The sequence below is a fragment of the Chiloscyllium plagiosum genome, chromosome 14 (assembly GCF_004010195.1).
Source record: "Chiloscyllium plagiosum isolate BGI_BamShark_2017 chromosome 14, ASM401019v2, whole genome shotgun sequence".
Lineage (NCBI taxonomy): Eukaryota > Metazoa > Chordata > Chondrichthyes > Orectolobiformes > Hemiscylliidae > Chiloscyllium > Chiloscyllium plagiosum.
Window position 1 is genome coordinate 50,265,327 of NC_057723.1, and position 14,095 is coordinate 50,279,421.

The following is a 14,095-nucleotide window of genomic DNA, read 5'->3' on the forward strand; positions in this document are numbered from 1 at the left end:
AATAGCCACGATTGCATGCTTAAACCTCTTTGTACTGTGTATAACTTTTATATAGATAAATATCTGTGTCAATTATCTTTTTCTTTACAGGTATTAATTAACTATGAGCATTTACAACATTTTCTGTTTTTTGTTTCATTTCCAGCATGTATTTGTTTTAAATAAAGAGGTTTTAACAGAATGTGACACTTGATTATTTAGTTCCATAGTGTAAAGACTGTTGGAAATGAAGGGCATGCAAAATACAGCACATTAACCACGATTTAAACATAGGAACTTTCAATTATCTCCAGCTCTCTGACTGTTTAGCCATTTATAATTGTTTTCTTAATTTTATTTCCAGATTGCCATGGGCATCTTCCAAGTGGGCTTTATATCCGTGTACTTGTCTGATTCCTTACTTAGTGGATTTGCCACTGGAGCATCATTCACCATACTTACGTCACAAGTAAAATACCTTCTTGGGATCAGCATTCCACGTGCCCATGGTCCTGGTTCACTTGTGCAAACCTGGGTGTACATTTTTAAAAATATCCATAGAACTAATGTCTGTGATGTCATAACCAGTGCATTATGCCTTCTTGTTCTAGTGCCTTTAAAAGAAATAAATGAATGTTATAAATCAAAGTTAAAAGCACCAATTCCAGGTGAGCTCCTGGTTGTAGTTATTGCTACCTTGGTGTCTCATTATGGGCGTTTGAATGAGAAGTTTAATTCAACTATTGCTGGAAACATTCCCACTGGATTCATGGTTCCCACCTCTCCAGACTGGAGCTTGATACCTCGAATCGCTGCAGATGCCCTTCCAATTGCTATCATTGGTTTTGCAATTACTGTTTCTCTTTCAGAAATGTTTGCCAAGAAGCATGGGTATACTGTTAGAGCCAATCAAGAAATGTTTGCTATTGGCACCTGTAACATTATTCCAGCATTTTTTCATTGTTTCACAACCAGTGCTGCCCTGGCAAAAACTCTTGTGAAAGAGTCCACCGGTTGCAAGACACAATTATCAAGTATAGTGACTGCTTTAGTGCTTCTCCTTGTGCTACTTGTGATTGCACCTCTTTTCTACTCCCTTCAGAAATGTGTCTTGGGTGTCATAACTATTGTAAATCTTCGGGGTGCTTTAAGAAAATTCATTGACTTGCCCAGAATGTGGAAAGTGAACAAGGTGGACACTGTCATATGGTTTGTCACAATGCTATCATCAGCCTTAATCAGCACAGAAATAGGACTGTTGATTGGGGTTAGCTTTTCTGTGATCTGTGTCATTGTGCGAACACAAGTACCAAGAGCCACTACACTTGGCCGCCTGGAGGGAACAGACATTTATGAAGACTTAGAACGATATAAAAATCTTCAAAATTTGACTGGTATCAAAATATTTAGATTTGAGGCTCCATTGTACTATGCAAACAAAGAATTCTTCAAGAGGTCCCTGTACAAACGCACTGGAGTTGACCCCACTCTAATAATTGTCGCAAAGAAGAAAGCAGAAAGGAAAGTAAGTCGGGAATTGGCGCATAAAGTGACAGAAAATTCTGGTATTTCCATCAAGACCGAAGTCACAGTGCAACTTTCCAAGCAAGAGTTTGAATTCCATACAATTATTATTGATTGCTCAGTTATTCAGTTCTTGGATACTGCAGGTATAGCTACAGTGAAGGAAGTCTTTAAAGATTATAAACAAATTGGAATCTCAATTCTCCTGTCAAATTGTAATGCCTGTGTTATTGATAGCCTTCGCAAAGGAGGCTATTTCGAAAATGGTAACATCCACAGTTTGGTATTTTACAGTGTTCATGATGCTGTCATGTTTGCATCAAACGTACACCAAAAGAATGGTGACTGGGAAGCAAACACCTTCTGTTAATGTTTGACTATGACCAAATACAAGAAAGCTGGTCTTCATTGTTAGCTTGAGAAACGTGAATAACTTGAGAACACTGAAATAATTTCTCCATTTTAACTTAACTAAATTACTTTATTTCATCTATAGATTGTTTTAACACATGTTTCTGTATATTTCTAATCATGTTGCAATATTATGAGATGGATTAGGACCTGTAGAGTTTTTTAAGCAATAATATTTGATAAATCTTTTAAAATGTTTTTGAAAGGAGAGAGAGGCTCCTGCTTAAATATGTAATGCAGAGGAAGTTAATTTTTCAATAGGTTGTTATAGATTTAAAAATAAATGTGTAGACTCAGTTGCGAAATTACTCTTGCAAAATGTATCTGAAAAAATTCTTCTAGCAGTAATTAATAGATCTATGTTTTTTAGCTGGTTAAAGGTAGAATACTGATTTTAAAATGTATTTCATTTTATAACTCAGAGCTTTTTGCCTTCATCATACCTGAAGTGTTTTACTCAAAAAAGCCAGATTTATCTGGTTTAATTTTACATTGTTTATAGGGTAACTCAGTTTTACTTTCATTTTAAATGAAGGTTTTGTGCAGTAACAAATATAATATCACTACTTACCATGCAATAACTAGCAAATAGGGTCAAGCGCCCTAAGACAAAGAAAATATGTTTCTGTGCTGGCATAGATCAAAAACAGCTGTTCTGAAAGTGAATAACTTTTTTTAAAGATATGAATTTGTAAATTATTGCAAACTTTTCCTCTGTGTTTCTTCCTGTTCTGTTCTGTTTCCCTCTCAATAGATGTTGTGTCTTGATGAAATATCTTTCTCTCACCCTTGCAGCCATTTCTTTTCTTTTGGTATTGACTATGGAACTGAGCAAAACCTGAGCCTGACCATGCCCCAATTGTTGGTTGTACAGACATTCTGCCATAAAGGAATCAAATGAAAGAAGCCTAACTGCTTTGACATTACCTTCCTCCCTACCTAGAAATAATAAGGCCAAATTATCTGTGTCTGTTGAGATCCTATATTTTGGCTTAACTGACCAGAAATTACATGTTACACTTTTTCTGATCTGAATGATGCTTTAGCCACTTAAAGAAGTATTAATGATGGAATGAAGACGCCAGTGATATGTTTTGTATTATGAAAACATAAATCAAGAAGAACCTTTTTTGATTTGGAAACCTATTGTGTAGGTTAAAATTTAAGAACAGTAGCAAATTTATTCTATAGAGATAAAAACACCACCAAAATACCTATGATCAGTTTAATCCTTTAGTACTGTCATCTTGCTCTCCAGATTAACTTGAAGGGCTGGTCATTCAATAACATCAGAAACTATGCTTATTATGTGAGCACATGTTTTATGTAAGCACATACATTTTGCTTGTCCTGACATTATTTTTAATTATGTTTCCCATCCATTCATCTTGCATCTTTAAAACTCCACTTAAGTTTTGTACTTTTATAATAATGTGTATAAATCCACTAACAATATGCCTTGAACAATAATTTTACATCAAGAGTAGGCTTTATAAAAGAATATTAAGCTGCTCACTAAATCCATAAACATCACTTCCCAATAAAAATAAATGTAGCAGTGCCAAGAAACCAAGTTTGTCAAACAGTAAATGGTATTGACTGCACAAAAATATATCCAATATTCAATAATAGATTCAAAATAATGGTATCTAGCAAAAAACACCATTCAAAAGATTTGATCCAAAATGTGACATTCACCAAGAGTAGAAAATCTTAATGGTGTTGCAAATCGTAGCTATTAGAAGCCCTAACTTTCATAATTTTTTTTATTGGACTGAGTTCACTTGAAGTACTCTACTTTATCTGCAATGAAGGCAATCAAAAATGTTGGTACTATCTTTAAGGTCAAGACAGCTACTTTTTTAAAAAGTTGAACTTGTAATTCATTGGAATCATGTGTATTTACCACATCATGCCTTTCTTCAAAGTCCTATATAAGTCAACTTTTGATTTTTTTCAAAATTAGAATTTAATCCTGCATGTTAACATGAAACATTGACAAAGTGAGGGTATTCACTTATAGTTTACACATTGATTGTAAAAACTACTTCATTTTCTATAACATTGTCATTTAACTGAAAAGGGCAGAAAATATTTTTTTTCACTTTGCAGTGTAATTTTCATTTTGTCTTTTCTCTATTGTGCCTTTAGTACTGAAGTAGCCTATGATTATGAAATTTTTAAATTGTGTGGCATGATTTAATTACTGTATAAATAAGAGCATTTTCTTCTAGAGGCAAAATCTCTATACATTTTTCACCCAAAATAATTGTGAGCACTTTTTAATCCATATCTCCCACTCTTTGTGAACAAATTTTTCCGGTAAACTGTTCATTTCCAAATGTGATAGCCTGTGTATATAAAATTCCACTCTCAAACATATTTCCCCATCTGCTCCTGATTTGATTTTCTGTTTTTTGAGAGACTTGAGAGAATTAAAGTTGTGGACACCTTTATAAATGAACACAGGTGTGCATTTCAAGGCAGAATAGATTTCTCTGCTGATTCTTCCTTTTGTTTCTCCCCCCTTTTTCTATAATTCCATGAATAAATTAAGGCCAGATGTGTACTAAGAATATTTGGATCACAGTACTGCTATGTGGAAAAATGGTGGAAGTAGCTCATCTTTGCTCCTATGAAGAGATTATACAGCAATCTAATATTTAAGGCCAAGTGAATCCATCACTAAAGTATGATTTGTGGAGTAGGCAGCAAAATTAAACAGGTTACTACTATATTGCCATGTTGTGCTATACTTCAATTAAAGTATGTCAGACCATGGATAGTAGTGTGTTAGGGGTGGCACAGTGGTTAACACGGCTGCCTCACTGTGCTAGGGACCCAGGCTCAATTCCAGCCTCGGGCAGTTGTGCAAATTCCACACAGACATTCTCCCTGCACCTGTGGGTTTCCTCTAGGTGCTCCAGTTTCTTCCTAAAGTCCAAAGATGTGCAGGTTAGGTGAACTGGCCATGTTAATTTGCCCGTAGTGTCCTGGGATGTTAGATGAATTAGCCATGGGAAATGCAGGGTTACGGTGGGGGTGCCTGTCCTGGGTGGGATGCTCTTGAGTGTTGGTGTGGACTTGTTGGGCCGAATGGCCTGTACATTCAGAATCCTGTACTTATGTCAAATTATAACATTGTATATAGAATAGATCCTGAATTATTATGGTATCAATCTAAACTACAGGGATTCTATGATTCTCTCTTACCAGAGTCCTGAAGACTCATGGGCTCAAGTTCTAGGGAGACAGAGTTTATGTTTGCAGTGGTGCCATATTTGGCTAACGGAAGCCAGGTAGGGAAATTTAGGTGCTCAACAGATTAGTGCAATAGATCCAGATAACTCTAGGTAAGCATCGAAGACCAGATAAGCTCTGCAAGCAAGGCAGAAGATTTGGAATGAACCTAGGGAAAGACTTGATGCTGCCTTCTGGACCAAAAGATGTTACTCTAGACTGTGGAAACCGAGTGGAAAACACTATTGTAAGTTATTCTAGGGCCTAAAAACTGACTCATTGGGTAAATATTTAAATACAGCAAAGTAATTAAATAAAGCGCTCCTTTTCATCATTTTACATTTTCATCTTCAATCATTTTTTTTTTACTGAATTGTCAACTGATGATGTACTAAGTACTTTTGGTGATGCTTTACTATTCAACAAACATGCATTTATGTAGCCCCTTAAATGGAGTAAAACGTCCCAGAGTGCTTCACAGGCAGACAAGCAAATAGCAAAAGAATGGCCAAAGGAGAGGTTGGAATGGTGAAAGCTTATTCTTTCAAAACCTAATGATTTGAGTAAGACGAGCAGAAAGGTGGTGTTTAGGAATGGGAAATCCAGTGAATGTGACCTAGGCAGCTGAAAACACCGCCTGTAATTTTTTGGAAAAGAAAGTTCACAATGCAACAGAGGCTGGAATTGAAGGAGGTCAGTGGCCTTGGAAAATAGTAAAGTATTGTCTATCCATTTTAAGTTGATAAATATAAATATTCCAATAATGCCATATTTTCATTTTCTAATGCTTGGCTGCAAACATTTTGTTTGCTGTATACTGTACCTTATTAATGAAAAAGGTAGTGCCGAATTATATTACTGGACTACTGGTATTGTAATTTACCATTTGAGTTAACATGTACAATTCTCTTCCCATGTTCCCATGGATAAAAATTACGTTTTTCTGTGTAGCACTAAATTGTTTTTGAAATGCACTGTATTATCACTGAAAAATAATTTTTAAGGCTGCACTTGATTTGGGAGACTTATTTTTTCATCAACTTTTTAAGCGTTAATTCACAGTTGTTTTTCCAAATTTTTTAAAGGATTAGAAAGGTAATTTTGAATGTGCCTTTAAAGTCTGAAATATTTAATTTTTTTCTTAATGCCAAAATACACACCAGTTGCTAGTAATTATATAACATAGTTTGTGGATAATTAATGGAATATATTTCCTAAATATTACTGAACAATAATTAAAATAAAAATTTTCGTTTGTCTCAAATGTTTGAAGTTTATAAATTCAGCCTTTCTAGCAACTAATGGTAAAAAACATATCTGTGTTAAACAAAAGTTTCCTTGCGTTATTACATTAATTCATCTTAACCATTCGAATGCCTGTTTCTCCTCTCACTCTAATAAGCTATATTTGGTATTAATTATTTTGGTTTTGTTTTTAATACACCCATGCTTTTGTCTTTTTGCTGGTTTACCTTGACAACTCATGATATAGCACAAGTTATTGCTCACTTTTGTTGACTATTACTCACTGCCATTTCCCTCCCATTGTCAGTGGAAAAAGTGTTTATTTAACACTAGTCAGTTGCTTTTCTTCTGTATTTGATGTAATTTGACATTTAAAATTAATGCAGAACTACTATAAAATAATCCACCCATTCAAAGGTTTGAACATTTTTTTTTAAAGAAAGTATTGAATTTAAAATGTTGTGCAAAGTGGAGCATATAATCATGGCTCTGTTTAATTGGTTATTTTTAAACCTTGTGAATGGTGCAGTCTCAAACTTATTACTGTACATTCAGAATCCTGTACTTATGTCAAATTATAACATTGTATATAGAATAGATCCTGAATTATTATGGTGTCAATCTAAACCAAGTGAATTTGCTTGAAAATATTTTAGTTTTTTAACAAGTACACAGGAAATGAAACCTTAAGGTTTATTTGGAACACAGCATTGGTGTGTATTTTTAAAATATTCAGTTAAACTCAAACATTATCTTTGTACTTGTAAGCACCAGGCTTCTTTTTTTTTGCAAATCATGGTTTGTCCAAGTACAAAGTTCTGGTTGCTTCATATCCTGTCTTAAAATCCTGAAGGATCTCTGTCCGATAATATATTGAACTTTAGCATTAAGCACAATATAAGTTAAATGTTTACAATCTGTTTTAAATCTGCCAAAGGCAGAGAGAATGTGACTGGGAACTCTCTCATTGTCTACTTTACTTTATTCCATTGTATTACAAATTGAATTAATACTGACACTGTGTTCATAAGGGATGTGTCTTTTTTTCCCTCGTGGTGGGTTTAAAGGCATTATCACATCTGCGTGATCTTGTCACAAGGCAGGCCATGATAAGCAATGGCTATGAACCCAGCAGGGGTAGGTAGCCAGTTTGAATTTTTTAACTGCATGTATGGGGATTGATTGGGATTGTCACCAGGAACTTCTAGACGCAACTTGCAGCTGGCCTGATTGCCCCATAAAACCATCTCTTGTGACTCCTAACCCACACCTCCTGGCACAGGATCTGAAGTTGTCACCAGGCCATAGTTGCAACCGTAAGCCATATGTGAAACCGTTGCCTCTACAAAGAGGTAGCCCAGTAGCAGAGCTCTCTATATTTAGTTTAATCAATTGAATATGCCTTCCTAAAGTGAAGGGACCCTCCCAACCCCCATGATGCAGTGATTACCTCTGACCATGAGAGACTGTCATCCTACCAAAGCTGCTGGGGTCCTCTGATTGGGCCTGTGGACTTGGAACCTTATCTATCATCCTAGCCATGTCTAGATCAATCCAGGTGGTTCCCTGCCCATCAGTGTGCAGTCAAGGCTTGAACTATTACCACCCTTGATTCTTGTACTGGGCAAAAGGTTTTGCCCAATGTTAGAATTATCTAATCTGAAGGAAAAGGAATTTTGCATTGCATTCAGTCAGTCAGAATACTTCATAAATAAGACTTTGTATTGCAAAATGATTTGTCTTACCAATTTTGATGTTGTGTAAAGAATATCTGAAAGCATTGTGCATTATTTGTAAGCGCGTCTGTTTTAACATTGACTAGTGTTCCATTCCATTCCATAAGATTGACCTGAATTAAATTTTTAATAACTACTTTGGTTTGTTTTCCTCTTTTTTTTTACTGTAATAGTTAAACAAGTTTTACTAATATACAACTGCTGAGATCTGTCGGCCAATTTAAGAAAGAGCCTCTCTTCTACATAATGCGAATGTTCCCATTTCCGACATCAAACACATTTTCAGGTTATCTGAGAGCCGGTAAAGGCTAGTTTTGTGCAGTACAATCATGATTCTAGGAAATAGATTGATACCACTAATATCCATTGCACAGAGGATCTTTACAACCTTTGCATCGCAGACTTTCAGCTATCAAAGTAATCCCTAACTTATTTGACTCAAGGTTGTGGAGGAGAAAGGTCAGTGTCTTCCCCACTGGCTATCTCAAGTTTCAGCAATTATGGTCTTCAGTGTTGACAATTGTCCTTTTGTGGGTCTTTTGGTTTGATTTGTTGTTAATTCCTCTAATAGATGACACTTTGAATAATTTGACATAACTAAATCACACAACAATGCTCCTTGTAATCTTTCAATTGAGCTTTAACCCATGTGCAATCTTTTTCATTTAATAAAATTAAAGATATGTAATCAATATGAAATAGCCCTAATTGACATTGACTTATCATAGAGATGTACAGCATGGAAATAGACCCTTTGGTCCAACTCTTCTATGCTGACCAGATATCCCAACCCAATCTAGTCCCACCTGCCAGCACCTGGCCCGTATCCCTCCAAACACTTTCTATTCACATACCCATCCAGCTGCCTTCTAAATGTTGCAATTGTACTAGCCTCCACCACTTCCTCTGGCAGGTCCTTCAATACACATACCACCCTCTGCATAAAAAAGTTGCCTCTTAGTTAGCTTTTATATCTTTTCCCTCTCACCCTAAACCTATGCCCTCTAATTCTCGACTCCCCCACCCCAGGGAAAAGACCTTGTCTATTTACCCTATCTGTGCCCCTCATGATTTTATAGACCTTTTATAAGGTCACCTCTCAGCCTCTGACGTTCCAGGGAAAACAGCCCCAGCCTATTCAACCTCTCCCTGTAGCTCAAATCCTCCAACCCTGGCAGCATCCTTGTAAATCTTTTCTGAACCCTTTCAAGTTTCACAGCATCTTTCCAATAGAAAGGAGACCAGAATTGCACGCAATATTCCAAAATTAGACTTCTCTAATGTTTGAGTGGTGTAGGTGTGATTAGACTGTTTGTTTGTTTTTTTTTGTGGAAGAACTGGGCAGGTAGAGGCAAACAACCTCTAATTCCATTTTTAAAAAACCCTGTTTTTTAAAAAAAAGTTTCCATCCAAAGTGTAGTCTTTAATTTATTAATAATTCAGTACTGTCGCAGGCCTAAGGTAGCAATGGAGCCAAGCATGTAGCAAGGTCATCAGGCTAGAAGGCCTGCCTCCATTTCCCAGAACATAGGTCCTAACCTTCTTATGACAGTTGGACCAAGGACCTTGTATCTCCCCGTCACCACCTACCCAAATACTTGTCCCATGCTTCCTCATAGCACAGTGCTCTTTCACTCTGTCTCCACATTGGAAGCCATGTAATACTAATTGGAAATATTTTAAATGGACACTGAAGAGAAATGAGCTTGGTTCAACTTCATTTGATAGCATTCAAACAAACCCCTACTGGAAAAGAAAAACTCCAAATCCATTCAAGAGATAAATCTGGTCAGGTTTGAAAACAAGCATCTGTTCAGTAATCACATTAAAGAATTCTTTTTCTTTTTAAAAGAAAACTCAGTCAAACCACTTATGGAACATACTATTACTCCCTAATCGGAGCAGTATTTGAAATTTAGTAAAACATTCATAACTTGCTTTTTTCCCTTCTACATGTTTTTAATTACCATTAAACTAAAATAACGTGTCCTGTTTTTTTTTTGTCTCGCCGACAACAGCTGGCCTGCCAATAATTGTAGTCAATGAGTGTGGGTTTTTCTTTCTATTTGAAAGCAAGCTATGTTCAAATTTAAATTCAGATCAAAACTTTGAAATCCTATGTGTACTTTTAAAATCTTATGTATCTCCACAAATTTGCCAACTTGCTGGTCAACTTAGCATTGCAGGACAGAATGCTGAAATCCGTCACTGCAATGAAAGTATATTGACAATTAAAATATAACTATTGAATTTTTTTTTATATTTCAAAGCAAATGGCCTACAGTCAAAGAAGCAAGTGCCTTTTTCAGCTGAGGGGTGTACCAAATAATGACTCCTATTGGAACAGGTTCAACTTCATCAACATTCCAGAGGCTTGAATGGTCCATTTCCACAATTGAGGCTGGCAAGGGCAGTAGACATTGTGAAAGGCAAATATAATCAGAGCGTTGAATACTTAGTTCAAAGATTGGTATGGAAGTGATGAGTTTTGGTTCATAAGGTGCTGAAGTGATTACTCGGAAAATAAAGTTTTACCATTAGTCCAATCTTCAAATGAATCTCTCTGGGACCAGTCTCTGAGTGGGCCTTATAACAAGGGCCACTGAAAAGATTTTAAACTCATTAGTGGTGACATTTGAAAAATTTAAGGGGCAAGACAATAGTGCAGGGTAACAATATGGGTAATGAAAACCAATGTGTTGCAAGAGGGATCAGCATACAGACAAAAGGGTATACCAGCAAATACAAGCAAAGGAGGGAGAAGAGCTTTGCACTAAAAAATGGGATTGAGGAGAGCACAATAGCTAAATGAAGGGAGATTTAGAAATCCAAAGAAAAAGTTTGAGATCATGGAAAAGTATATAGCATAGGCAAGGCAAGCCCAGGTATAATTATTCCTGTCAGAGTTCATGATGAATAGTGCACCAGAGATTAAAATCCATGCAGAAAATAGTCATAAAAGAAAACCAGTCATTTTAATCTGAATATGCAGTGCATCCAGAATGAAACGGTTGGAAGAAGGGCACAAACACCTAAATGGTTTGGGTGTATACATCAGTTCATAGATATGGTCTTGAGCTGACTGTGGTTGGGAAATGGATATCCCCAGCTACACAGCATTACAATAAAGAAAGACAAATTGTTACCACCCGCCTGGGAGAATGTGCTGATTCTCAAGGCCTACTACCATGGTCATTGTCAAAGTTAAGGATTAATTCAAAGCACACCGGCTCGATTTACATGTCTGTTGGAATTGAGTTAACAGAAAACACTGACCTGTTTCCTGTACTTAATAGGAACTGTGATTTATTATAAATAAGCAATTTTCAATCACAAATAGCTATGAATTACTAACATATGGCTCCACAAATTAAAATATTTTAAAACTCCTATACATGCACACACAGACTCCGACAAACAAAGTATAATTGGTTTTTATGAGTGGAGAAATTGAAAAGTTAAGGACAAAAAGCTCCATTTTCTTTTTAGAGGACATTACTGAACCAGATGGATTTTTAAAAATGATAATGGTTTCATGGTCATCATTAAACTCTAAATTTCAGATTTCTTATTGAATTCAAATTCCATCATGTACTGTGGCAGGATTTGAAACCAGGTCCCCAGAGCATTAGCTGAGTTTAAACGCAGAACATTACAGCGCAGTACAGGCCCTTCGGCCCTCGATGGTGCACCGACCTTTGAAATCAATCTGAAGCCCATCTAACCTACACTATTCCATTCTTGTCCATAAGAGATTCTGAATTAATAGTCTATTAACAGCTTCCCCCATGCCTCTCCCCCTCAATATCTTCTAATTAACCTGTTCAGAGATGTTATTTTACACCTCTGGAGCAAGTGAGATTTGAATCTGGGCCTTCTGGTTGACAGTAAGTACATTACCACTGCACCATAAATGCTCTGGGCTTTGCCCTCTATCATTTATACTTAAAAGCTATTTAGCTTCTCAGAAACCAGAGCGTTGTCATCATGCTGGTGATCTTTGGCATCTATGAATGGTTTCAATTGCGCATATTAATGGGCTACCTGTTGCCTGCCATATCTCACTCTGCACATGACCTGTTGCTGGACCATCTGCAATCTTCCACCAACTGCTTGAACAAAGCAACTCTTTAAACATCATACATGTTGAGTTTTGTTGATTTACTTTTAAATGTTAAAAATCACACAACACCAGGTTAGAGTCCAACAGGTTTAATTGGAAGCACATTAGCTTTCGGAGCGACGCTCCTTCATCAGGTGATTGTCTGAATCATGACTACTTTTAAATGTGCAGCAATTCTTTTCAAAGTTCTTGCTTTTGAAAACAGTCCCTTTCTTCATTTTAGTCCACAATCAAAAATACAGAAAATAAAATGTTGTGGTCTTTACAAGCCTTCATTCTTTGTTTCTGGAATTTCATCTCCTGTTTCAATATATAGTATGTGATAGAAATGGCAAAACACAAGTTTACATCTATTTTCTCCCCTCATACAATATTTCAGCATATCTTAAATTTTCAACTTCAGGACAATGCAATGCAATGCAATCACTTTATTGGTTCCAGAAGTATGAATAACATTAATATTTGAATGGTTGGAATAACAGATTTTGATACTGCATTTAGAATTCTAAACTTTTCAGAGAAGGCTAATGCATTATTGTTGTCAATGTAGTTTAACATTTCTCTGTTGTCATGTCAGATTTAGACGTCAAAGTATTGAAGAGCGAACAATAATTCCAAAATATCTTTTGCTATAGTAGAGTACTTCCCCTGATATTGGTTTAGTTTCTGGGAAAATTACTCATTGACATCTGAATTCCCTACTCATAATTTCTTACAAAGTCTGGAGCTACCTCCTATTTGCTGGAATCAATTACTATTTTCAAAGTTGTATGAAAAATCAGGGATGGTCAACACTTGTTCATTTATTAAAATTGACTTCGGCTTCTCAAAGGCTGCCTGGTATTCCATTGACCACACCAGTTCTGCTTATTTCTGTAACAAATTTGTTAAAGGTACAGCCACTGTACTGAAAATATACACAGATTTCTGGTAAAACTCACTCATTCATAATTTCTCATTTATTTTTAGGAATAAGGTATTCTATTAGATCTTTCATTTTCATTTAGCTAAATATATTACTAAGTTATCCACCTGTAATTGCTTCAACAGGTCTTTTACGTGTCTCTCATGCTCTTCTCAATGTTGTAATATATAGTAACATGTCTAAATAAACCACACAGTTACAGATCTCAGCTCTGGTTTTGAGTCATCATTATTGGGAATGTAGTCGCTGCATTCCTTAACCCAAAAGGCAACATTAAACAATGCTATAATCAGTTTGGTGTGACAAAAGCGGAAATTTCCTTAGCCCTTAAAGTTTTCCAGTATGTCTTCAATAGAGAAAGAAGACACTCTGCCAATCTTAAGGATACAGTCTTCCAACCGTGGAATTGGATTATAAATCTGTTTTCATGACAGTATTTATGACAGAGTTTAAGGGTTACTGTGGATTATATCTGCCATAAATGCTGTTGGTTGCAAATCTTATCAGATCAAATGGATCAGTTGGAGAGACAGTTAGAAGCGATGAGGAATTTGCAACAGCAACAGTATGCGATGGATGGCAGTTGTAGGAAGGGGGGAATGTCTCCGATACAGTCACATAGATGGGTTAACTCCCGAAAAGGTAAGAGAGGTAGACAGCTAGTGCAGGAGTCTTTTGTGGCTATACCCATTTCAAACAGGTATGCTGTTTTGGAAAATGTAGGGGGTGATGGATTCTCAGGGGAATGTAGCACAAACAGCCAAGTTTCTGGTGTTGAGACTGGCTCCAGTGCAACGAGGGGTACGTCGGGTTCCAAGAGATCAATTGTGATCGGGGATTCTCTGGTCTGAGGTACAGACAGACGTTTCTGTGGCCAGCAGCGAAAAGTCAGAATGGTGTGTTGCTTCCCTG

The 14,095-nt window shown here is 36.3% G+C and overlaps 1 protein-coding gene across 1 annotated transcript; it reads left to right on the forward strand.

Moving 5' to 3' along the window:
• The first annotated feature begins 308 nt into the window (after window positions 1-308).
• Window positions 309-3,275, forward strand: LOC122556715 (sulfate transporter-like). Its single transcript, XM_043703785.1, has one exon. It carries the CDS (start codon window positions 350-352, stop codon window positions 1,871-1,873), a length of 1,524 nt encoding a protein of 507 aa, XP_043559720.1. The 5' UTR covers window positions 309-349; the 3' UTR covers window positions 1,874-3,275.
• The last annotated feature ends 10,820 nt before the right edge of the window (window positions 3,276-14,095 follow it).

Coding starts and splice junctions, on each gene's coding strand:
- LOC122556715 (XM_043703785.1), top strand. CDS start 350: ATGGGCATCTTCCAAGTGGGCTTTATATCCGTGTACTTGTCTGATTCC.